This window comes from Carassius auratus, chromosome 19, assembly GCF_003368295.1.
Source record: "Carassius auratus strain Wakin chromosome 19, ASM336829v1, whole genome shotgun sequence".
NCBI lineage: Eukaryota > Metazoa > Chordata > Actinopteri > Cypriniformes > Cyprinidae > Carassius > Carassius auratus.
Genome location: NC_039261.1, coordinates 25767857 through 25792739, shown reverse-complemented (window position 1 = coordinate 25792739; position 24883 = coordinate 25767857). Strand labels below are relative to the sequence as shown.

The following is a 24883-nucleotide window of genomic DNA, read 5'->3' as shown; positions in this document are numbered from 1 at the left end:
TGTGTGTTTATAATACAATACAGAAATCTGGGAAACATGAGTGTTGTGCTATATTGGTGTATTAAAAGCAATTAAATATTCGACTCGTTAAACAAATTGACGTTCTGCTATTTTTGTCAGGCAAAAATAAACAACCACCCTTCTAGGGGTCCTGTAACATCCCATTGCATGTCATGTGGTTGGGGAATAACAGTTTGTGAGACATACGCGCAGATATTTATGTGAATTTTGACAGAGTATTTGAGCTGTGTTATGTTTTGGTGGCTATGATTGATATTTCCAAATAAATAAATTCATTAATCTTCTATCGTCAAGTCAGTAGAAATCATGTGGGCGGTCGCAGCTTCAAGGTTTGTCCTTCAAAGCTGCTGGACTCCTACAAATCTAAAATTTTCCTTGAATCGAATACAGAATCTGTCACAAACAGCATGCAAGGTAAGCAGGAAATAACTGATATAAAATGAAAACGCAATGGCAATCATAGTGCGGTTTTGCAATTTAGAATAAATGATTTCTGACTGTTATTATCTATTTTTATTATTGTGATATCGTCTTGCCCAGTTGCAAATAAGTTTTTTTTATGATCTCTTTGAATGACTGACTTAAAGATACACACATACATACTGTATATGCATGCATTCTTGTGTGTGTGCATATATGTGTGCTAGCATCTACACCTTTTGATGTTCTTCAAAGCAAATAATAATTGTATCTTATTCCAGAATACAGTTATTGTTGAACGCTGCTGGAAGATTCCTTTATCCAAAGAGGGAAAGCCACCCAGACTGCATCCCCGTCGACACCGGGTGTACCGTTTGGTCGACGACACAAAACACAAACCCCAGGACAAGATGGAGCTCATCCTCACTCAGACGGTGCCCAGTGAGTGCTTTTTCCACACAAAACAATTAAGTATGATTTCAGAACTGGGTTTTTTTGACTTAAATATTTCTTTAACAGAGCTCGGTGGACGAGGCGACACCGTATTTGTGAAGAAATCATTGGGCCGCAACAAACTGCTGCTCCAAGGTCTGGCTGTCTATCCATCACAAGAAAATAAAGACATGTTTGCAGAGGAAATAAGGGTTAGTTTCATTTTCAAAACAATTAATTTGTCTTTAAAAGAAATAGTTCACTAAAAAAATTACAATGTGATGAAAATTTTCTCCAGACATCCAAGATGTTAAGGAGTTTGCTTCTGCATCAGAACAGATTTGGAGTAATTTAGCATTACATCACTTGCTCGTCACCAGTGGATCCTCTGCAGTGAATGGGTGCCGTCAGAATGAGAGTCCAAACAGCTGATAAAAACATTGCATTAAACCTAGTTAATGTCTTGAGAAGTGAAAAAACTGTGCTGTTAGTAACATCTTCATTAAATCTTAATTGCGAATTCATTTATTACAAACATATAGATTTACCAAAGCATTAACTGATGGACTGGAGTTGTGTGGATTATGATGTTTTTATCAACTGTTTGGACTCTCATTCTGACAGCACCCATTCACTGCAGAGGATCTATTGGTGAGCAAGTGATGCAATGCAAAATTTCTCTAAAAACATTTTCCAGTAAAAAAACATATATATCTTGGAAGGACCGAGGCGGAGTACATTTTAAGCAAATGTTAACTTTTTGGTGGAAATCATTTACAGTGTTCACAGTTGGCTTTTTTTCCTTTAGCTACTTCGGGAGGGACGACCCGAGGACAGAGTCCAGACACGCACAGGACAGCTAGTGAGTTAACTTGTATGTTTTAGACTATAAAACATGATTATACATCTAAGCTGTTGTATGTAGTCCATGTTTAATATTTTTATATTGGTTTCCAGTTGCTTTATTTAGTCTTTGTGTTCATGTTACAGACTGTTGAATTCTTGAAGAAAACTCATCTTGAAGTTCCCATGCACTCTTCAATTCAGTACTCGCTCACTAAAGAGATCGTTTGCAGATGGTTTCTTAGACAGGTAAGATAGAAAAGAGAACTATATTAAAAGTAGTAATTCTAGTAATAAATTTAACCACGAACAACACAATATTTCTGTTTATATATTCATTCTCCTGCTGCATAACCCAAGTGTGCCTGAGCTAGAGGTCACAAACTGACAGCCAGACATTCTCCTTCAGGAGTTTCTGATAGAGAGCAGAATTCATTGTTCTGTCAAACTGTAGAAAAGCAGCCTGACTTAACGGGACACACGCCTTCTGAAAAGTTAAACTTTTTGTTTCATCAGTCCACAGAATATTTGCCCAGATGTTTTAGGGATAATCAAGATGTTTTCTTGGTAAATGTGAGACGAGCTTTTCTGTTCTTTTTGTTCAGCAGTAGAGCTCTGCCATGGATGCCGTTTTTGCCCAGTCTCTTTCTTGTTGTTGAATCATGAACGCTGACCTTAATTGAGGCGAGTGAGGCCTGCAGTTCTTTAGAAGTTGTTCTGGGTTCGTTGGAGTCCCAAAGCCTTTCCAGACTCTGTTCTTAAATTTCTTTAGATTGCGGCATGACGTTTTGCTTTTTAAGCATGGTTCACTTTGACAGACAGGTTCTATTCCAGTGATTTCTTGATTCAACAGGTCTGACAGAGGCTAGAGAAAATTAACTTCGCTTTCTAAAATAATGTGGTTAATCACAGTTCTTTCATAATTTCATGACAGCTCATTTTTCAGGTAGGGCCAGGTATGTTTCGACAGCTTTTTCCCTTTAATAAATGAAATCATCATTTAAAAATGATGCATTTTGTATTTACTTGCATTCTATTTGTGTAATATAAAAATTTGCTTGATGATCTGATTCTTTTAAATGTGACATGAAAAAAATAAAAAATAACAGGTAGTGGCAAAAACTTTTTTACGGCACTGTTTTTACACATATATGTGTATATGTGTGTATAAAAATAATGCAGACCCACATTGTTTACATAATCCAATGCGCTGATTTATTGTGTTTATGTTTTTTTATATTATGTTATTATGCTTTTACAATTGTGACCCTGGACTACAAAACCAGTCTTAAATTGCGGGGTATATTTGAAGCAATGGCCAAAAATACACTGTATGGGTCAACATTTTTGAGTTTTTTTGTACCCTCAGATTCCAGATTTTCAAATAGTTGCGTATTGTCCCAAATGTTGTCAAATCCTAACAAACCATACATCAATGGAAAGCTCATTTGCTCAGCTTTCAAATGATGTATACATCTCAATTTCGAAAGATTGACCCTTATAACTGTTTTTGTGGTGCAGGGTCACAATTTGCTGTTTCTGTCCACAGCTCGGTGTGGTTGTGCCGACACATGCCTTGACTCTTCCAGAAGAACCAATCACAGGGCCTGGAGAGTACTGGTGTAATGTCACAGTAAGTACATTTACTTTAAAATACAGTTTTATGATCATTTAGCTCAAATGCTCTCATATGCTTCATTGATCGCTTGCAGATCTTGCAATCTGAATGTTGTTTTTCCCTCTCTCAGGTGAACGGAGTGGACACCGTGAGGGTGCCCATGTCTGTGGTGCCGTTTGTGGAGCCCAGTCAACTGCTGCTGATGAAGAAACAGGAAAAGCAAGAGCAGTCAGATTCAGAGTAGTGTTTTCTTTACTTAAAGGCTTTGCAGGAAACAACTTGGAGAATATGCAAAAAGAATTTGTTCAAATAAAATTTTCTTTTTTTCCTTTTGTGTGGTCTGTTTTTTTTACATTTACACTACTGCATATGATGCACGTATTAGTGATTGTTGTGATCCATTACGTAGCATGTACTATAGAAGTATCTTTCCCTTCCAGAGCAGCCCACAGTCCGTATCAACTTGACTACATCATAAAGTTCCAGCATAGCTTTCAGCTGTGAGTGTCTTGTTCCACCGCATCAAACTCATTCTCTACTGAGAATGAGATCTGAAGTACCAGAAAAATCACTGCCATTCTCACTGGTCATTGTGTCACTGTGTGTGTTATGTGATATGATAAAATACCGTGGGAAGAATCTGTTTGAAAATGGTTAGTCTGCCCTGACAGAGCTGTAAGAGCATGCTGTCCAAGTGCAGTAATAACTATTTTTTTGGCATCAAGGGACCCAATGTGCCACCCGAACAAACTTTCTGCCCTGACAAGAGATCTTTATAACATATTAGTGATTTATTTAAATAAATAATTTAGTTAGACATCCACAATGTTCCTTCCTCCTGAAACGACTAGGTTTATTTACTACTAATCCAACCCATTTAAAGTTCATAGTTAAGTACTTGATATTGTCAACATTTAAAAAAAAAAAAAATAGGTTGAGTAAAACACCTGAATTCAGTTAATATTAAATGATTGTTCAGTTTAATGTTTTGTGTCTTGAATTAATTCCAACATTTTGAGACATTTTTACACATTTAGCATTAAAGTCTTTTTAATGTTCTGCAGCTCTATGTAAAAATATAGTAAATGTCATATTATACTGTAAAGAAAATTGGTTGTGTGGAGGTTTATGTATTTTTATTTCTGGAAGTGGTATAGGAACTATTTCACACATAAAAGTGTTTTTACACAAAAAAATGAAAATTTGAGTATATTTTCTACAGTTGCAGTGAAGTTGTTATACTTTATTCATGGTTCTACAATTAAGAATCGACATTCATAATATGAAAACAAGCAGTTGTTTTTTTGCAGTACTTTACAATAAGATTGTATACATTAACATCCAATATTAATTTTGTATACATTAACATTAATTAATGCATTTTCAACTAACAATAAACAGTATTTCTATACCAACACTGACCAAAATGAAAAAATGCTATAAAAAAAATCATAACACATCGCATTAACTAATGTTAACAAAGAACCTTATTGTAAAGCGTTTCCAGTTTCTGTCACCTTTTCAATCTTATATATATATATATATATATATATATGCAACTGCTCACGGTGGCAGTGTGGAAGACAAGACCTTCCCAAGTCAACACATCTTAATCATTTAATAAACAAGTAAATCATGTGAACCAACAACAGCTAATATTATGTTACCCCAAAAAAAACAATGTAGTTCAAATGGAAAGATAATATTAGGTAGACAACTGGGAGAAATCTTAAACATTATAATAGCAGCCAAAGTCCTCAGCTCCTTATTGAAACAATACAAACTGGTATTACTCTAGAAGCTGGCAAAAACGATGACATTTCAGGATTGGCTGCAGTCTCTGACAAAATCTGCGTGACATTAGGTAGAGGTGTGCACAACATCTTGATATCCAGTCCATCAGAATCCATACTTGGCTTGCGTTTGTCGTCGAGTTAACTTGTTGTCAGCCCAGTTGTTCTTGAGTTCCAGCTCGCGTTCCTTGGCCTGATGAATCAGATAAGTGATTTGGTGCTTGCGTCTCTGTTGTCCTGTTGGCTGATCTCCTTTTTTCTGGAAATGAGATGTAAAGTCAGACCTTTTCTTTCATTTACCTACCATCAGAAAATGGACACTTGAGGTGCTCACCTTGCTGAAGGACTTGCGGGGCTCTGCCTCTGCCGTCATGTTCTTTGTCAGCCATTGCTTATTGCCACTCAGCTGATCGTCTCCTTTGATCTCCAAGAACTTGATTTCTTCTCTTCCACGATTCTGTTTGCCCTGTAGCCGCCGAAACTAAAAAAAAAAAAAAAAAAACTTGTACTGAATCTTGATCACCCAGGAGGACTCAGACATGCCAAAACTTGCCGTCATGATGCTGGGAAACACTAGATATTTACCAGAGCATTCTTAGCGGTTGGAAAGGGGCTATACAGAATTTTACACCTCTTTGCATTCAGCAAAATTATATATAAAATCTCAATGACATGTGATATGAAGCATCATTCAAAGATGTGAGATAAATACACAACTAAGTTTAGGGTTCTGGAGTAAAAGCTCGTAAAGACAAAGCTAAAGATTCAGCTAAAGACAAAATGTTCCCATTCAATGACATTACAATAATATTAAATATTATTATTTCAATTACTAGAATTCAATCAATAATGAGATTTGTTACTGTTGCAATAATACTACTGTACTGCAAGACAAAAAGAAAAACATTTCATAAAATGCATGTTTTATTATTTAAATTACAAAAAAAAAGTCACTATTACTAAGATATTTATTTATATATTTATAAATAGTATTGCAACAATGTACAATGAAAAGATAATTTAATAAATCATCTAATTTGAGTTTTATAATTACTACAATTACAAAAAATAAGCTAATATATTAGAAGAGAAATATATACTATAAGAAATATAGTACTACTATATTCAAATAATACTACTATACTTGTACAATAAAATAATTATACATTAAAATATTGCTATTGTTCTAAATAATCATTTTATTATTATTTTAATTCCAAAAACTTCATTAACAAAAGAATAAATTACTATCGCAATAATAATAATGTACTGTACAATAAAAAAAAATATTTCATTATTATTTAAATTACAATATGTTACATGCCAATACTATAAAAAGTTTAGAAATGAGAAATAAAAAATACCAACAATATTGATTATTATTTTATTTAAAGAATGATAGTAATACTAATATTACTAATATTTATGTTTACAAGTGGAATAACCACATTTTTTTATTCAAGCTATTTATGTGGGTCATACTTCAGCTTGAAAAATATGTAACTAATCCATATAAATACAGAACAAAGACATCGCCTGAGTAATAGAGATACTGCAAACAACTCACTGCTTCATCATTGAATAATGAAGAGGATCCTGAATCCTCTTGGTCATCAGCCACAGGGTTCGGGTCTGGGAAATATCCTTCACCATAGTAATCCTGCCAAACACATGCAGAAAACATCAGCTGCTGACACGGCGAGCAATATACTGGTGTATGAAGCGTATTCATAATGACAGGTTTTACCTGTGGAGAGGTCTCTGGCAGTGGATTTGCAGGATACTGAGGTTGATATTCTCCGCTCTCATAGTCTTGCATGGCTCCAACTGATCTACTGTCTGCGTTAGGAACAAAGTCCAGTGGGGTGTCCTCCACACCGGGCAGAGGGTGCAGAGAGGGAACGTACTGCTGAGTATGGGGGTTTTGAGACATCACATGCTGTGCTGAGCTTTCCGGAAGGGAAAAGTAGTTCTCTGGAGCGAGTTCATCGTCACTTCCCTCTTCATCCGCGGCCATTTGTTTGGCTAGCTGCAGCGCCGCAGACTTTGCAGCCGCTTTGATGGCAGACGGGGATGGGCTGCTTCCAGAAAGAGCCTGGGACTTTGCTGGGGTCACCTTCGGCTTATCTGACCCGGGACGTTTGGTTAGGGTGTGTGGCAGCAAGGGCCGCGCGGTCTCCTTCATCACCAGATTCTTAGGCTGGGGCAGCAGAGAGGACAGACCACCACCTCCCTGGAAGAATACAGAGGAAATAATCTAATTTACTATTATGTAAATTCATGATTTTTAACATTATGATTAAAAAAATGGGTCAACACGAGGATGCTGTGGTAACGATGCCACAACCAACAGCTCACTAACATATGCCTTAATCATTATTCATAAGGAAAAGAACTACAATTCTATGAAGCATACAAATATTTAAGTAGTTTGAGAGTGGAAAGATTTGCTTGTAATGATTCTCTTAGAGCTGTCAAACGATTAATCGTGATTAATAGCATCCAAAATAAAAGATTTTGTTTACATAACATATATGAGTGTATTGTTTATATTTATTATGTTTATATACATACACACACATGCATTTATACATTTAAGAAAACAGTGTTATGTTTATATATTAAATATATTTATATTAATATTAATTATATTAATATAAATATATACATGTAAACACTTTTAAAATATATAATGTGTGTATTTATATATACATAATAAATATACACAGTACACACAAACATATATTATGTGAACAAAAACTTTGGATGCAAATAATCGTGATTAATCGTTTGACAGCAGTAGATTGGTGGAGATTTCTGCAGAGTAGGTCTGTTTTTTTGTTTTTGTGTGTGTTTGTTTTTTCCTTACAGTAGGTCTTAATGGTTTATAAGTTAGCATTTAAATTCCTTCACCTATGGAAAAAAAAAGGAGATTTTTGCACTCAAAAAAGGAACTGAAGTAAACGTACTTAATAGTTAATTATAAATAATATATAGCAAATAAATATACTCATATCTAATTATAGATATTTAATAATACTTTGATATGTTTCAATATTTAAAAACAGTCTGTTTATTAATCCAAAGGATCAAATAGTTTGTTATAAATTTATATCTAATAAAAATAACTAATTACAGATATTTAAGGAAGTTTTTATATTTTTAAAATAGCTTGTTTAATTCTAAGGGTCAGAAAAGGGAGAAAATAATCATTTAAAATTAAATTACAGCTGTTTTGGTGAAGGAAATATATATATATATAAAAAAAAAATTATCCATACCTGAGGAGCTGATTTCTTTCGCACGGGCTCGTCTTCATCAGAGTCAGACTAGAACAGAAGAACACCATCAGTCAGAAACAGTTTCAGTGTAATTATAAGACATTCATGGATCTGTAAAACTCACATCTGCTGGTTTTATAACAGGAACGGTGATTTTAACGGGCTCTGTGCGTTTCTTGGCTTTGGGCAGATCCATAGTCATCCTCTTGTGTTGAGGAGCTGATATTCTGGGCGCGGGCAGAGACGCGAAGAGTCCTCCGATCTTCCCCGGGGGGCGAGACGCTGAAGCCGGGCGTTCATCGCGATCATCGCGGTCACTGTCGTCGCTGCTGTCGTACGCGACCAGAGACATCTCCACAGATCAGAGCCGTTCACTTCAGTTCAGACGAAAGTATCGCTGACGAGCTACTTTTGCATCACTTTCATCAAAGCAGCTCCACTGATCTCAAATCCTCCTGTACGCCCAGATTTATATTGTGTGTAAATATATAATAAATGTCAGATCTCAACATCAATGAAAAATTCGCCTCCAGATAATTCAACGCGTGCATAAGAAATGCAGTTTCAAAATTAATATTGTCCCTGCAAAACGCAAACAACGTAAATATATTAGTCTAAACAAACAAGTGATAACTGTTAATAATTATAAACCATTCCTCTCTAACCATTAGATCCGTAAACAGTTTCTTTCTTCCACCATCGTGAAGTACATCCTCAACATCCGCTGCACAGTTTCACATGATCCCGCAACACTGCCACCAACCGGACTGGAAGCTCATCAATAAACACGACCCACCGTTACAATAAACCAATGACCCGAACGATATTAAATATGATAGTCTTGCAAAAAAAAAAAAAAAAAACTATAACTGAACCACAGGTCTGTTCTAGAAACTCGAAAGTAGAAATACTAGAAAGTATTTTTAATGATGTTTTATCAATCTCTAGGAAGATGAACAGATACATGTTGTTATTAAGACGAAGAAGCTAAGTTTATTTGTTTGACACTACTGTTTAAACTGTTCAAATTTGCTTAATACTACTTCAGACATCAGTTGTAAACACATTTGCAAAAAATTAAACTCAAATTGTGTTAGGCTTTTATTGTCTGTGTAGAATGTAAACAGTGTCTACTTGTTCAGTAGTGTTCGATACAATACGGAGTGGTGTTGATAATTTATGTTTTCGAAAGAATTCTCTCATGCTGACCGAGGCTAAATTACTTTCAGAAATACAGTAAAAGCAGTAATATAGCTAAATATTATTTGAATAGACAACAGTTGAAATTTCAGAAGTCATTTCTCCAGTCTTCAGTGTCACACAGTCCTTCAGAAATCACTCTAGTAAGCTGATTTGAAACACTTATTTGTAATATCAATGTTAAAGCTGCGGTAGGGAACTTTTGACGCTCTAGCGGTTAATAAACAGAACTGCTTGCGTCTTGCGGAAGAACATTGTAGCCGGAGCTACTTCTCTCTGTTTATGTCTATGAAGAATCACAAAGGTACTGGGTTACTCCCCCGCGGTACCCCCGAAGCAATCTAAAATAGTCCGAATATAAACACTTATTATAGGTGCACCCTAGTGATTCAGGAAAAGCTAAAAACACGGTTTGGAAAATGGATTCATTGTGTACTCGCGTATTATATACATTTTGTAAATCTTGAACACAAAAAAAAGTTACGGACTGCAGCTCTGATTGGTTGTTTCTTACCGGGAGCGGATGAATTTCTGCAAATGGACCACTGGGAGGAGCCAGAGGAGCTTGATTTTTTCATGGATTATCTATCTCATATTCTACTGTCAGGACATAATGACAGGTTTCACAAATACATTTTTACAAAAGTTACCTACTTCAGCTTTAAAAAGAGTTATTTTTCAGGATTCTTTGATAAATAGAGTTCAAAATAGCATTTATTTGAAATAGAAATCAGTTGTAACATGTCTTTTATAAAAAAAATCTATCAATTTAACACATTCTTGCTGAATAAACGTACTAATCGATGATATGAATAGTAATGATCATTCGTACAGAAAAATAAGTAATGTGTAATCAGCTGGTAGTATGTGTTGGTGGCATAAAAGCAAGGAAACGGACCAAAACATTTGGTTGGGTTTATTGACAAAGTCTGCAGAACTCATACAACATTTCTCCATGATAAGTTGTCTTGCTAATCTCTGTGGTAACTCAGTACCAGTAGCTTTTACGAGGCCTTCTATCTTCCCGAATGTTCATTTTCTCCAAAACTTCTTCCTCGAGGGTTTTCAAAGATGGCGTGTATGTTTTCTGAAGCGTGTCTTCTGGTGATGTGTCTTTGGGTCCATCTGCAAGGTACAGAAACACTTTCAGATTTCTGATAACCGAACCATATTTAAATGTCTAAAACTCAAGGAAGAAATGCATTGTTTTTAAGATTTCAGAAACACCACCTTTCCACTGCTGAGGAATGATGCCATCTTTTCTCTGAAAGACTGGTTTAGGAATTATCCGTCCTGTCCTGACAGAAACACGCACTCGCTCGCCCTCTTCAGTGTACCTCCACTCGATATCTGTGGGCTTCCTAAGAAACATTACACATACATTAAGAGTCAGACGCATTGCACCATTTTTATATTTACTACTTTATTTAATGTCTGATGCTCACCTGTCAGTAGGGTCAACTAATGTAACATCCTTCAGCAGTAGAGGGGCTTCACTGGCGATGTAAGTACCCCGGTAATCTCCAGATCTGCCAATATACCTGTAATGCTGGAAAAGAGCGTTTGAAACAATTAAAAGTCCTGCTTTGCAATGCAATTATTATTATTTAAAAAAAGTTACTCCTACCGTGTTCAGGCCCTCGAGTATGACCCAGTTTCGACGTCGGAACACCTGAGCAACTTTGCCTTGCTTTCCTTTGTCCTTTCCAGACAAAATCTCCACCTGGTTTGCATCAGATTTCAGTGGTTAGTTCTATGAATATACATTGTAAAAGAACACACAACATGCAACATGTTAAAACATTCACAAGATTTTTTTAGATTCCAAAGACCCAGATATAACCAGATATAATAAAAGGGACCTCATTCTAAAATATAAAAGGCACATACATATTTTTAACCATTACCCTATATTTTACCCTATGGATATTTGTATCCAAGTGTGAAAAACACATCCTTCCTGTTGACAGATACAGCTATCATAAGCATTTTTTTGTACTTGTTTTTACCATAGACTGTATAAAAACACGGTGTTACGAAGTGTCCGGGACGTCACCCGTAGACTCCTGAAGAACGTTTTTGAAGCCTAAAGTGTGCTGAGCGAGCCATCACCATCTTGGCCAGCCTCAAGCGACCAGTCGATGAATTACAGTTTTAGTCACTTCCTTATTGGCTTCACTAGAGAGAGCGGGAGGTTGCCGCTCGGTTTTTACACTAAATTTGATACTTTAGAAAGTTAATAAAGTAGCAAATTGCAGTTTAGGATCAGCGATAATTTTATCTTATCTAATTTCCAAAATATTAGAAATAATTTCGGTTTATTTTATTTATTTATATGTTTTTGATTATTTTAATAGCAATATCTGGCAACATTGCATCGCCGACATTAGTCTGGCAGTTATCAAAAAAGGCAGAGGCTATTTAAGTGCAAATAGCTATAGATTCGATTTATAGTATGTTAAATTTGCAGGATTTTCTGCTATTTATACTACTTGTTGCAAATAGTGGCAATTATCTGCACCTCAGTATTGTAGTACATTATAAAACAGTATGTTAATAACTTAATATAATAACTTATTCAGTGTAATTAAATGGATGCCACATTATTGGGAAAATAAAGCCCTCCCTACACATACCCTTACCATACCCAATCCTTTATTTTCATCTTTTTGATTATTTACTTCATTTTCATTGAAAATAAATGCTTTTCTGATGTGATTTGAAATTTATAAAGGGAGAAATAAGTTATCTTTTGTAAACTAAATAACACGTTTGGTGGGCAATATGTATGTTTGCATGAATAATAAACAACTGATACAATTATCCACCCCATAAATATAGTGTATTAACAAAATTTGATGCATTATATAGGGTATGATTTAAAAATGAGCATCCATCCAAAAACATATAAATTTCGACTCTTTTCAAGTGTTAGTCAGTGTATATAATTAGTTGTATATATAGGAGTTATTATAGCACAATTCTATAATAAGGGGGTTATTATAGAAACCCCCTGGACCTCACTAATTTTCAAAGCCTGGCTACTGCCATGAAAACTTCCACTAAATATGAAATGCTTTTAAGGTGTAAAAGACACACAGGAAGGATCACTTACTGTATCTCCTCTCACGACATGCCAGTCCTCATTTGCTATAGGTTCAACAAACACCTTTCTTCTGGTCTTGCCGGGTGGATTGAGCCGCTGGGCTGCGATCGTCCATGGTCTGTTTGTGCCATAACGATAATCCCGTGGAAATGCAGCTTTTGCTGCCAAAGAAAGCCACGCTGTCAGTCTCATGCTGCTGTGGAAGATTACAAGGAACAAGAGATTCTTAAAAATATGCAAATGATCCAGAAATTATATTTGAAATCTACACTTGAATTGACCTAAATAGATATTTTACCAATCTTTTTTGTTAAATTATGTAGGAAAAGTAATAGATTAATTTATGGCAAGAGTGCACCCCAAAAACCTACATCATATCAGGAGTTCTTACCTTTGTCAAAAAAAAAAGTCTTCTTTGTTGCCTTTTTCTCTATCACACTTTAGAAATCATCAGAAATGATTGAAAACTTTAAATCTCAAAATTCATCCTTTGAAACCAATTTTAAATTCAAACATTTAATTAGCATAAAAAATGGTACATCAAAATCATGTTACAAAATGTTTTCAGTCATGAATTATAAAAATGTAGGTTTGGATCAAAAACCTTCAAGTCTATGGTTAAAATATGTTATGCATTTCTATGGAAAAAAAGAGGCGATATATTCTTCAGTGACAGTTTGTAATGCTACAACGGCTTTGAAACCAGTGTTAAAATGATTATGCTTAATGTTTTTGAGCGGTCCCTCATAATACAGTGGCATTCTACCTACCTGAATTATTTTTCCGCTTTTATAGGTACATTTCACTAAAATAAGGATATAAATTTATGGTAATGATAAATTCTAACGTTACAACCACAAGGGTCAAACTTGTGTAGAACATGCGCTACTTCCTTTTCCTTTCGAGCCAAGCGACGTAGATGTCAAAATAAAAGTGTCGATTATCAGCGCACACTTTCAAAAAAGATTTGTAAAAAATAAAATAAATAAATTACCGTTTTTTTAATGAATGGAGCTATTTTAATATGTTTTACGATTTTTTATAATTAAATATGTGTTTTGAATTATGGATAAAAATGGTTTTGTCGGCACTTTCATGAATATCAAGTTTTTCTAACCATTAGAAGTTATTAGGAGGAATATATGTTAGTATTTTTTTTTTTTTTAAGAATTGCTTTTGGAAGAATGTGAAAGCATTAATACATTGCTCTTAATTTACTGCAAACTGGGCTCGGAACTGTCAGCCAATTCTGGATAACTCTATTTGGTAAACAACAGACAATAAATTCATGTGACATTAAGTTTATTTAAGGTGACTACTCGAGTGAAATAAATCAAAGCAGTGTAAAAAGTTGCTCTTTTCATGTTCCTTGGATTGAGTTGAGCTTGACATTAAATCAAGAGCTGTATTAATGATTGACAAGCTGTGTTCATAAATGTAGTGTCTTGCTTTTACACAGTGTTCCTGGTTTCAGTACATACCGTAAAAGTAAATGTCAGGTTAAGACTCGGGCAGTGAACAATTCATATTACAACAGTAGTATTTATTAATTCAAATTATTGTATTAAAACCACCATATAAATCCATAGTATGCATTTTCAACATTTTAAAAAAATACTCATTATTGTTAGCCCAATATCAGTTGTTTATGTTTTATGGAAATGTACACAAAAATATCATACAGAATATTAAAAGGATTCTCTCTTCTTTTTTTTACTGGCATAAAACCATTAACCAATCAAATCGCCTTTTCATTCTGTATCCAAGTAGGATGACTCAGACCAGCCAACTAGCGTCGAGCTTTGCTTTGTAGTCAGGCAGACATAACACATTCGTCCAATCACAAAATAATACGAAAGGGGATTTTTGCTCTATATTTGTCTCAGGTAGTTTCTTTTTCGTTTATAAAATAAACGATACGATTATTTTGTATTTGAATGAGATATTGCACTAGGTAAACTTTGTACAATAACAATAGGTATCGTTTATGAGAAAGGCCGGGCATTTCAACGTAATAATCGAAGGTTTTCGAGGCGTACAAGTGTGGCTAGCTACTTCTATAGCAACAGTCATTGGTAATTATATTAACGATAGCTAGCTTAGCTTGTGCATACTTATTCTAAAAACAAAAGTTTTTTTTTTTTTTTTTAAATGTCGTTAAGCTACGAATTATATTAAGTAACTGTTCATTTATGTCGGTTTTGTTTAGTTGACGTCTCTTCGGCCTGTTCGAACTCATGTTAGCATATTAGCTGCTATGTCATGCTCATTTAAACTAGGCTGCTGTGAGGTTTTTTCTACTGATCAATGAGCATTTGCGTTTGAGAATAGGGTTAACTTGCGCTAAAATGTGCTTTTGGTCATAAATAACCAATGGCTTCGTCTAGTTTCTGGTTGGTTGGCCTTTCCATACGCCCACAAAGAGATACACATGGGTGTAATCAACCAGACCTGTGCATGTCTCATATACGTTAGTCGTACATTAGATTAAATCATGCATTAAAGTGATTATAAGTGATCGGATTTGCTCCTAGTATCGTGCATACACCGGCCGAACGCTTAAGTTTCTTATGTTGAGATCTTCATTGGACGCGTGTGTGCTGAATATGAGGAAATGTCTGGACTGGGGCAGGAAAAACAGCCCTGCAGTATTTGGGCATGGTCGCTATCCGATTGACCTGACAACAGTTTCATGAGTGGCTGTATTTTCGAAATGGTAGAAAATATCTTGAGCGTTTAGACGTGGGAGAATTAGGCGCTTGCGTGGTTTCATTTCGTGTTTACAGTCTGTCGCTGTACGTGTAAACCTGGCCTAAATATGTCAGTTTGTAGTGAAACTGATGATCATTTACAGACATGTGATGAATTGAGTGTTTACCAGTAAGCAGCTTGTTCCAAGACTGTTATAGCATTTTGCCTGCAGACTATGAATTGTTGTGCATATTAAAGATACTATAAAACAATTGTGCATTTTAAACACTTAATACTACATATGTGATCTAAAACCGCAACACCCTACAACTTTTTCTGTTGACTTTTAGTTGCATTGATCTAATGTGCAATACTCTGGTTGCATGTTGAATAGACCTCTCAATAAACCTAGGATTAATTTACTTTTTAAAACACACTGTTGCACATCAAGACACTCCGATTTGAAAAGTTATCCAAAACCTTATGTGGACACATACTAACATCTGCCTCGTGTTCCAGAGCTTCAGGTCCAGGAGGGTTCTGAATGCAGTTTGTCGGTCCAGTGTGGTTGAGATATGGCAGAAGATCAGTTAAAGGCAGACGCCTCGGCTGGGGAGGGGGAGACGGAGCCCAGCATGCTGCTGCAGAAGCTTAAAAGCAACATTTCGTAAGAACTATTTATTTTTACTCTTTCTTCATTGTGGTTCAGATAGAAAGTTAAATCTTTATTTTCTAAAGAAATGGTGAATCATGATTAAAATTAAACAGAGTGTTTTTTGCAGAGCTGTAGCATTAAGGGAATAGTTTAACCAAAATGAAAGTTTGTGTAAAATGTGGTAGTGATTGTTTCTTCATTGGAACGGATTCTGAGAAATTTAGCATTACTTTACCTGCTTAACTAAGGACCCTCTACACAGTGAATGGGTGCCATCAGAATGAGAGTCCAAACAGCTGATAAAAAGCATCACAATAATCCACAACACTCCAATCCATCAATTCTTGTGAAGCAAAAAGTTGTTATCAGAAAGAAATCCATCTTTAAGGCATTCACTAGAAGAGGATCCATTGTTGAGCAAATGATGTAAGGCCACATTTCTCCAAATCTGTTATGATGAAAAAACAACCTCATCTTCATCTTGGATGACCTGAGGTTAAATTCATTATTAGCACATTCTTATTACCCTGAACCCTTAATGTCATTGATGAATGCACTATACATGTGTGTATGCAGATTTAAATGTAAATATATGCACATTCCATTTTTTCACAGTAAAAATGTGCAGGGCAAAGTGGACAAAATTTTGGTAAGTTTCATAGAGGATATAATAACATAGCCTTTTGATATTTTAGATCTGTATTGTCTTATAATATAGTATTTCACACTCATTCAGCTTATTTGTGTTTTTGACCACATATTCTTGCCCTTATTCTGTCTTTCTCCCTGTGACATGTCTCCTCTTAGGAAGATGTACAGCGTTTCTCTGACAACGACAAGCTCTACCTTTATCTACAGCTACCCTCAGGTCCAGGTGCAGGCGAGAAGAGGTAGAGAAAATCACACAGTCAGCCTTGATCCACTTTTTAAATCTGTGTATTTCTTAATATATCAATTCTGAAAAATGAAATCCGAGTAAATGAAAGCATTTGATGTCTCAAGTTTTTTTTTTCAATTCCCAGTTAATCAGGGTAGCTAGAAATATGACAAATGTGACAAGAGATATCATATGTGATGCATGTTTGCAAACCGCTTCTCTGTGTGCACCAGTGGTGATTCAAACTCGGTCAACACGGCAGACCAGCTTCACACCTGCAACTGGATCCGTAGCCACCTGGAAGAACATCCTGACACATGCCTACCTAAACAAGATGTTTACGAGACATACCGGTAAGGACTGGGGTGCTGAATATGTACACAAGCCTCTTAGACCGAGTTATAATTCAAGTAAACACTCGCTGTTTTCCTAGACTTTTAAGGGTCCATTATCAATTGTTTCTGTCCAAAATATAATGATTTCTTACTGGCTTTTATATCTAAACAGGAAGCACTGTGACAACTTACAGCATCGGCCTCTAAGTGCAGCAAATTTTGGCAAAATCATCCGAGACATCTTCCCAAACATTAAAGCACGAAGACTGGGTGGTAGAGGGCAGTCCAAATATCCTTTTGTCTCTGATTTCAGTTAATTTGTATAAATGTAGACAAACATTTATGACTTCTAAAACCCTGTCTAGAGCAGTCGAAGACATCTCAGTGAATGTAGATTCACCAATCTAATGAAAAACACTGTAAAATATTTTTTTAATATTTGAGAGATTTAGATGTCTTGACACTCTTGATACAGTTTTTCTCTGTAATGGTTTAGTTTAGAGAGGTTTTCAAGGTGTCTTTTTACTCTTGAAAAGTAAATGTAATCTCATCCTTTAAATTCATAAAAATAATATAACTAAATGCGAACTAAGTGTATTGTTCAGTGTCCCTTAACATAATTGCTAGCACATACTGCTATAGTGGGATACGTCGAAAGACCGTGTTAAACATGCCATTACTGCCCAACCTGGACCTAAAAAATGACCCGGTATGATTTCTTTCTCTAAATTGCTTTCACAACATTAAAATAATATAGGTTAGTGGTTTTCAACCCTGTTCCCCTGCCTCACACACACAGGGTTGAAAGCCACTGATATAGGTTGTCGGTTATATTTTAAGTTTATGCTTAAATGTTCTGTTAATGTATCTGTGTGATGTGCCACCTCCAGTCTGAACTGACAGAACTGGTGCAAACCTACAAGCAAGAGGTCACCGAAGCAGCCTGTGAACTTATCTGTGACTGGGCCCAAAAGATCCTCAAGCGCTCTTTTGACACGGTGGTAGAAATCGCACGCTTCCTCGTACAGGAGCACATCGTCAACCCACGCTGCAGCCAAGCCGAGCTCGTCACTTCAGCTGCTCTGGCAGGTATGGGAATTGTAAGATGACATGTTAGGATTTTCTCAGCATTATTGTGGTGTCATTGATTTACTGTTATAGTTATTGTTAATAGTTTGAATTAGACCTTTCCCATTCCCGCTCCCCTCTCTCTCTCCCACTTTGTTTCCTGTCAGATTTAAACTGACCTATCATAATAAAGGCAAAACAGCAAAAAAAAATTTGTTTTTGTTTTATATTAGTTTTTTTTTAAATAACATAGTTTTAATAAGTTTTAGTTTAATTTGAATTATTTTAGTATTTCAACTAAAGAAAATGAGAAATGTTGCATTGGCACACCTTTTTTATATTTTATTTTAAAACATTTTTTTTATGTATTAGTTAACAATAATAGCCCTGATTTTGCTACATTACTTTTTGGTTTTCATAGGCGGATCCTCCAAACCTCATAAAGTAATCAAAAAGATTCCAGCAGCTTCCCGAGCAGAAGAAGATAATGTCACTGGAGAAAATAAGGTAATACTGGAATGAAATTTGAACATTTCAGATTTTGTATCTGGGCTTTTCCCCCGAAACTCTCCACCGAATCATTTTGATTCATAAGTCAATAATTTTTGTACTAATCTCTGGAATGGAGAATCCTCAAATATTTTTGTACAATGACTGTATAAGTGATAATAGCCCCAGTCAACTGATTTCCTAAATATTTGTGCCACTTTTATATTTCTCAACTGAAATCAATATGTAACGGCTCTTTTTTTTTTTTTTTTTGGTGAGCAGTCATGTCAAAGTAGGATAAATATAATCAGCCAATCCGTTTCAAAGAACAAGCCCAATAAAGGCACGCTGATCACCTTGTCAGCTTTGTTTTATGATTAAAACATGGTAAATATAGTATCATTGTGATGGTTTTTGGCAGCAAAAAGAGAAAGACGGTGTGGACCAGCCACCATCCAGTAAGCAGCAGGTCAGTGAAAAACCAACCAATAAGGTTGAGTCTGCTCGAGTGGAGGCTTATATGAAGAAGCTTCCTCAGCTCCTTCCCAGAGGCACCATTCCAGAGAAAACCTCCCCACCGTGTCTCGCACCAGCCGATTCGGGCAGCGTTCAAGTCACTCTACCCATCACAGTCACAACGATACCCTCTCAACCAGGCGGCACCGTCCCTGTTATGATTCTGCCATCAGGCATGAGTCTTTCTTACCCAGAGCGTGAGAAAACATCCGTCACGGTCGCCACTTCTGCTGCTCCGACTCCAGTCGTCCAGAGAGCGCGACCGGCGGCTCCAAAGCGGGGCCCTGACCCCACCACCTCAGTGTCAGCTGCTGGTGTTGCTCTGAAACGCAAAAGAGGACGTCCCAGAAAGCAAAGGCCAGAAGACATGGCACCGCAGCTGCCGTCAGCCCCAAGCTCAAATCCGAATCCAGCTTTGCTCACGAGAGGAGTGATCCAAAAGGCCTTGCCTTCCTGTGCACCCGCCGTTCCTTCTCAGTTGGTGGAAATTGTGATCCAGGACCAGCAAGGCTTGATGCTTAGCCAACTTCCGACCATCCAGGAAGTGACAGACGCTGAGCATAGAGGTGTAGTGGTGCAATGTCAACCTGCAGCAGAACCTGAGAAGCAGCAGTCCGTCCTGCTAATGCGAGGGCCCAACCAACCAGGTTACGAGCTGAGCCGCAGGATGGTCATCCAGCGTGCGCCGTTATCCAGAGAAGGAAGGCCGGCTCCCCAAGAAGTGCCACAGTCCACCGTTACGTACCTCCCGCCGGCGATGTTATTAGAAGACAGAGGAGAAGTGGAAATTACTCTGACTCCTGTGGAGCCACAGGTCGATTCCATGCCAAACTCAGCAAGTATTCCCAGCTCCTTCGGTTCCTCGTTTGGAGAAACCCCATAAGCAGACGCCCCGTAACAGCAGCACAGCACCCGACTCCCTGATCTCAATGTGCAATGCTTTTCCAGTGCTTCTGTGAATTGCATTCTAGCTTGTAGTCAAACTGAGGTGTACCATCTTGGCTGAGCTTGACTGGGTGTGTCTGCCTTCTGTGTAAAATGATGTATAGAAGTACAACCTGTCATTGTTGCCTTCAAACAGCAACTACACTCATTTTCATATGATTAATACGAAAACATAAGTGAATTCCTGTGAAGAGATTATGAATTTAAGTGGCCTAGAACAAAAGTTTTTACAAGAAAGAGTGAATTTTAGAGCAGTGAAAACTGAAACGAAGGAATATAATCACAAATAACAGTCCCATCTGGTCCAGCTCAGTTATAAAATGAAAGGACATAAAAAAAAAAAAAAGATAAATCATCCAAGTTACCAAGGAACTGCTTACCATATGTTGGCGTTTGTCACCATTCTCAGTGCCATAAGAGGGCAGTTGGTCTTTTTTGCTCTAACCGTCTTTGCATGTTTGTGTTTGTGAAACATGAATTGAGACATTTGCGTGTGTTTTCTAGCTGTTCAAATGACAAAGAGTGGTATTACGGGTTTGCAACTTCAGGGTTCTAAAAAAGTCCCTCCCTCGCCCTGTAAATGGGTTTAAGAGTTTTTTTTTTTTTTTTTTTTAGACGTTGCAAATAACAGATACACAAACTTCTAAATGACTACATCGAGTTGCTGTTGTGAAGGTCGAGAACACACTACTGGTTCAGATGGTGCACAGTGTAGGTGGATGGAAAAACTAAGACCTCTAAAGTCCCTTTAAATATGCAAATGAGAATTCTTCTCAAAGCCCCGCCCCCTGCGTTCAGGTCTGTTCAGTCGTTCTCTTACAGCAACGTTATTTAGCACTTAACAGATGTAAATAGTTTATCCGTCAGCCCAGAAGAATATCTTCATAGGTAAAGCATACCAGAGCTAATATAACGGTTTATTTTCCAAATGTATAGCCGTCGTCACTATATTGCTAATATGGAATATTACTATTAGTTACTAGTAAGGTGTGCACTGTCACCCTAAAAGCATGTACAAAAAAAAATGAGAAGTTAAGATGTTAAATTTCTTAAATTTGATTATATTGTTTAAATTTAAACTGAAATATGTACTATTTATTTATACAAATTTTACAAAGCTTTAGCCACAACAGCATCCTTTTGTGTAGATTATCATGTCTCAAAGGAGAATTTTGCTCTATTTTTATAGCCTTAAATAATTTTTGCTAGTTGTTTTCAGATATTACACTTGATCTTAGCCAAAAGTTAAAAAATAATAATAATTTGCAATTAAAATTAATATTTTTTTTATTTGGAAGTAAATAATTAATAGAATGGAAAAATAGATTTGTTTCTAGTAGTTTTATTATTATTATTTGATGCGCTTTATTCAATTTTAAAGTTATTGAAAGGCTATGATTTAGGGGGGAAAATCTCCTTTAAGGTTAAAGCTCGACAAAGGCTGTTGGTGGTTACTAGAGGTTTAATAGGCACTTAATTTAAAAGCAAAGCCACTCCGATTATTTATAAAGTGATTTGAAATCAGATGTAGCTATTTATTCAAATATTGTAGTTATATATTTGAGATGGGAAATGACTAGAAGTGATAATTTTACAATGGAGAAACGGTGCTTTAAAAAGCTAAACGGGTTTAACAAACAACACAAATGATTGTGATTCACATGGCAGTGATTTCACCGATCAGCAGTCTGACTGCACTTATCCACTGCTCACTGGTGCTGATTCTGGGTAGAATTACTATGGTACAATGATGGCAAAATGGCAACTGGCTGTCAGACAGCCTGCGAGCGTTGCGTCAGCATACATTACATGTAGGAAATGAAATAAATGTGCTATAAATGCCATGTTTAATTCTCAATAAACACGGCTGCTTGATTTACTCAAGGGTTTAAAGTTTGACTCCAGCCAAAATTAATGGAAATCTTTTTTATAATTACTTGAGCTTTTATTTTGAACATTGTGATCTTGTTAGGGCCTGTTGCTTTTGTTCATTTGTGTTCATTATAATATATTCCCTCTTAAAGGAATCCAGATTTAGGAATCATCTGAACATTTTTGGAGAAACTGGCATCACATCACTTGCTCACCAGTGGATCCTCTGCAGTGGATGGTTGCCGTGAGAAGGAGAGTCCAAACAGCTGATTAAAAACATCGCAATTAACATCTTGCGAAGTGAAAAGCTACATGCTTGTAAGAAACAAATCCATCATTAAGACATTTTTCACTTAAAAGCCATCACCTCTGGTCAAAATTCGGACTAATTCATAATCCATTATGATGCTTTCTCCTGTGAAAAAGTCCATCCTCTGTTGCTGTCACAACACACAGTTTTCTGTTGTAAACGGTGCATGATCTGTGCAGATTTCTTTCCTGATTCAGATGAGACCATTTTTTTAAAGTTAAAAATATCTTGATGGAATTGTTTCATACAAACATGGTGCTTTTTTGACAAGAAATTAATTAATGGACTGGAGTCATGTGGATTATCGTGATGTTTTTCTCAGCTGTTTGGACTCTCATTCTGACGGCACCCATTCACTGCAGAGGATCTATTGATGAGCAAGTGATGTAAAGCTACATTTCTCCAAATCCGTTCTGATAAAGAAGCAAATCTCATCTCGGATGGCCTGAGGATGAGTTCATTTTTGGCAAACTATATTCCTCTACAGGCACAGTTCTAATCTTCTGCCTCATTTGCAATCTTGAGATTTGAATACTAATATTATATCTTAATATCCTAACAGCAGCAATTCAGTATCCTGTTAAATAAAATATCAGACTTAGGATCTTAAAAAAATAAAAACACATTAAGAAGAAAACTTTTAATTTACATTAATAAACTGCAAACAGTTAAAGAAATAATTCATTTTGACCATTCTAGATTGCAACATTCACAAGAATGACTGAACAGTGAGACGTTAGATTTATATGAATCTAGCAAATTGCATAATGATGGAGTGAATAATCGGATCTGTAGCTGTAAAGTGCTTGAAAGCAGTTTGGGCATATGATAATTTATATCCATTTATGGATATGCTATTCGTACTCTCAGTCCATTGACAATGTCATTTTTGTTGTTGTTGCAAGTACAATGTCACGCCACAGAAATGTAACTTGTTCAGTACAACATAGTGCCTCATACAAACCCACTGTGCTCTGTAAATATCCATTTTCTTCGCATTATTTATAAGGTTGTGATTTCGCTCTGAAGCATTGAGTGGATTATTTGTTTCAATCTTTGGAAAAGGCTCTCAAAACTGTTGCCCTCGAAAAGAAGGAAAACCAAAACGACACGCTGATCTCAATGGTTGTGTCGAGCGTGTGTTGTAATTACCCATCAGTGTTGCTAATTCTCATGTTTTTATTGTGACAAACTCAAAAGAAACCAATTGCGAACGTGTCTAGCACGTTAACATCTCACCATGTCATGTAGAATTGTTAATTAGTCGCGAGAACCCCGTTGAATTTGCATAAGTGTTCATTTGTTGTGCGTGTCAGTACTATGCCATTTCTATCATAGACATCTAACATGTCTAATGTTATTATCCGATTACCACCTTTTTAAGTCGGTCCATGCATGGTTTGTGTATTGAATATGTTTTTAAAGAGTTGTTACAAAAGATCTGATATTCGTTTGGAGTTGCGACATTTCTTTCGAAAATATTTGAACCCTGGTGTTTGTCTTGCACTTTAATTTTCTTAACGGAAAGCACACAGGGGGAGAAAAAGATGAAATGCAGCACCTTGTATGTTATTTGTTTTCGTACTTATGAGGTCTTCTTTTTGAAAAGTTCTGCTTTTTTGTATTTCATGTGTTTTTTCATGTTAAAACTGTTCAATTGGACATCTTCCATATATATATATAAAAAAAAGAGAAATATCTGACTGTGAGCACATTTTCATAAATCAGCACTAATAAACAATATGTATGATGTGTTTCTTTATATCAAGTGTTTGTGAACCACATTTTTAAAGTATCATTGTAAAATGATAAACCATTGTATTTAAACGTGTGAAAGGAACTTTAGTTGTCTGGTTATCTGTAAGGATAAATATTTGAGTTCAGGTTTACTTTGAGTTCACCACTTACTAGTCTGTTTTGTTTTCCTCCTTTATCACAGAAAATGATTTAGACTAAATATATAGTTGAAATTATATATTTGACATAAAAAAAATATATATATATATAAAACAATACAGGCGGTTCAAAAGGTTTGGGCTGGTAATATTTTTTTTAAAATGTTAATACCTCTATCCTTTATCACAAAAAAAGTCGATATTGTGAAATATGATTACAATTTAAAATACTTGTTTTCTATTTTATAAAATGTAATTTAGTCTGGTCAAAGCTGAATTCCTCCAGTCTTTAGTGTCACATGGTCCTTCAGAAATCATTCTAATAGGCTGATTTGCTACTGAAGAAAGTTTTCTTGTTTTTAGCAATGTTAAAAATATAATATTGGCTAATTTTTGCAGGATTCTTTGATGAATAGAAGATTTTAAAAAAAGTTTATTTAAAATACAAATCTTTGTAACGAATGCCTTTACCATCAGTTTAATGTATCCTTTCTTAGAAGTAATTTAGTTTTCTAA

General features: G+C 35.9%; 4 protein-coding genes across 7 annotated transcripts; 2 read left to right on the top strand and 2 right to left on the bottom strand.

Annotated features, from left to right (window-relative positions):
• The first annotated feature begins 144 nt into the window (after positions 1 to 144).
• Positions 145 to 3664, top strand: mrpl9 (mitochondrial ribosomal protein L9). The gene is made up of 7 exons (XM_026289741.1): positions 145 to 435; positions 723 to 882; positions 961 to 1085; positions 1682 to 1735; positions 1864 to 1965; positions 3266 to 3349; positions 3465 to 3664. Exons 1-7 carry the CDS (start codon positions 328 to 330, stop codon positions 3576 to 3578), a joined length of 747 nt encoding a protein of 248 aa, XP_026145526.1. The 5' UTR covers positions 145 to 327; the 3' UTR covers positions 3579 to 3664.
• A 791-nt stretch (positions 3665 to 4455) lies between these two features.
• On the bottom strand, positions 4456 to 9171 carry LOC113119968 (proline-rich protein PRCC-like). The gene is made up of 7 exons (XM_026289740.1): positions 9074 to 9171; positions 8533 to 8863; positions 8409 to 8456; positions 6875 to 7360; positions 6695 to 6787; positions 5462 to 5608; positions 4456 to 5386 (listed from the first exon to the last, which is right to left on the bottom strand). Exons 2-7 carry the CDS (start codon positions 8758 to 8760, stop codon positions 5234 to 5236), a joined length of 1155 nt encoding a protein of 384 aa, XP_026145525.1. The 5' UTR covers positions 8761 to 8863; positions 9074 to 9171; the 3' UTR covers positions 4456 to 5233.
• A 1332-nt stretch (positions 9172 to 10503) lies between these two features.
• Positions 10504 to 16026, bottom strand: mrpl24 (mitochondrial ribosomal protein L24). Of its 4 annotated transcripts, XM_026289736.1 has the most exons (7): positions 13485 to 13624; positions 13106 to 13152; positions 12724 to 12910; positions 11236 to 11331; positions 11054 to 11157; positions 10839 to 10969; positions 10504 to 10733 (listed from the first exon to the last, which is right to left on the bottom strand). In XM_026289736.1, the coding sequence occupies exons 3-7, from the start codon at positions 12904 to 12906 to the stop codon at positions 10597 to 10599; spliced, it is 651 nt and encodes a 216-aa protein (XP_026145521.1). In that variant the 5' UTR covers positions 12907 to 12910; positions 13106 to 13152; positions 13485 to 13624; the 3' UTR covers positions 10504 to 10596. The 4 variants fall into 4 exon arrangements, with proteins under 4 accessions (XP_026145521.1, XP_026145523.1, XP_026145520.1 ...); XM_026289738.1 differs by lacking the exons at positions 13106 to 13152; positions 13485 to 13624 and adding an exon at positions 15907 to 16026; XM_026289735.1 differs by lacking the exon at positions 13106 to 13152.
• On the top strand, positions 15933 to 24149 carry rfx5 (regulatory factor X, 5). Its single transcript, XM_026289732.1, has 9 exons — positions 15933 to 16072; positions 16676 to 16709; positions 16868 to 16950; positions 17171 to 17290; positions 17445 to 17561; positions 17903 to 17981; positions 18163 to 18361; positions 18762 to 18847; positions 19251 to 24149. Exons 1-9 carry the CDS (start codon positions 15981 to 15983, stop codon positions 20226 to 20228), a joined length of 1788 nt encoding a protein of 595 aa, XP_026145517.1. The 5' UTR covers positions 15933 to 15980; the 3' UTR covers positions 20229 to 24149.
• Positions 24150 to 24883: the final 734 nt, after the last annotated feature.

Excerpts from the sequence above, each read along its gene's own strand:
- mrpl24 (XM_026289738.1), bottom strand. The coding sequence starts at position 12,906 with ATGAGACTGACAGCGTGGCTTTCTTTGGCAGCAAAAGCTGCATTTCCA. Across the intron at positions 11,158-11,235 it reads TACTCGAGGGCCTGAACACG|CATTACAGGTATATTGGCAG; the intron begins GTAGGAGTAACT and ends GCTCTTTTCCAG. Across the intron at positions 10,734-10,838 it reads CATTCCTCAGCAGTGGAAAG|ATGGACCCAAAGACACATCA; the intron begins GTGGTGTTTCTG and ends TGTACCTTGCAG.
- LOC113119968 (XM_026289740.1), bottom strand. The coding sequence starts at position 8,760 with ATGTCTCTGGTCGCGTACGACAGCAGCGACGACAGTGACCGCGATGAT. Across the intron at positions 6,788-6,874 it reads TGCCAGAGACCTCTCCACAG|GATTACTATGGTGAAGGATA; the intron begins GTAAAACCTGTC and ends TGTGTTTGGCAG. Across the intron at positions 5,387-5,461 it reads CCCGCAAGTCCTTCAGCAAG|AAAAAAGGAGATCAGCCAAC; the intron begins GTGAGCACCTCA and ends TCTCATTTCCAG.
- rfx5 (XM_026289732.1), top strand. The coding sequence starts at position 15,981 with ATGGCAGAAGATCAGTTAAAGGCAGACGCCTCGGCTGGGGAGGGGGAG. Across the intron at positions 17,291-17,444 it reads GATGTTTACGAGACATACCG|GAAGCACTGTGACAACTTAC; the intron begins GTAAGGACTGGG and ends ATATCTAAACAG. Across the intron at positions 17,982-18,162 it reads TGGACCTAAAAAATGACCCG|TCTGAACTGACAGAACTGGT; the intron begins GTATGATTTCTT and ends TGCCACCTCCAG.
- mrpl9 (XM_026289741.1), top strand. The coding sequence starts at position 328 with ATGTGGGCGGTCGCAGCTTCAAGGTTTGTCCTTCAAAGCTGCTGGACT. Across the intron at positions 1,736-1,863 it reads AGACACGCACAGGACAGCTA|ACTGTTGAATTCTTGAAGAA; the intron begins GTGAGTTAACTT and ends TTCATGTTACAG. Across the intron at positions 1,966-3,265 it reads GCAGATGGTTTCTTAGACAG|CTCGGTGTGGTTGTGCCGAC; the intron begins GTAAGATAGAAA and ends TTCTGTCCACAG.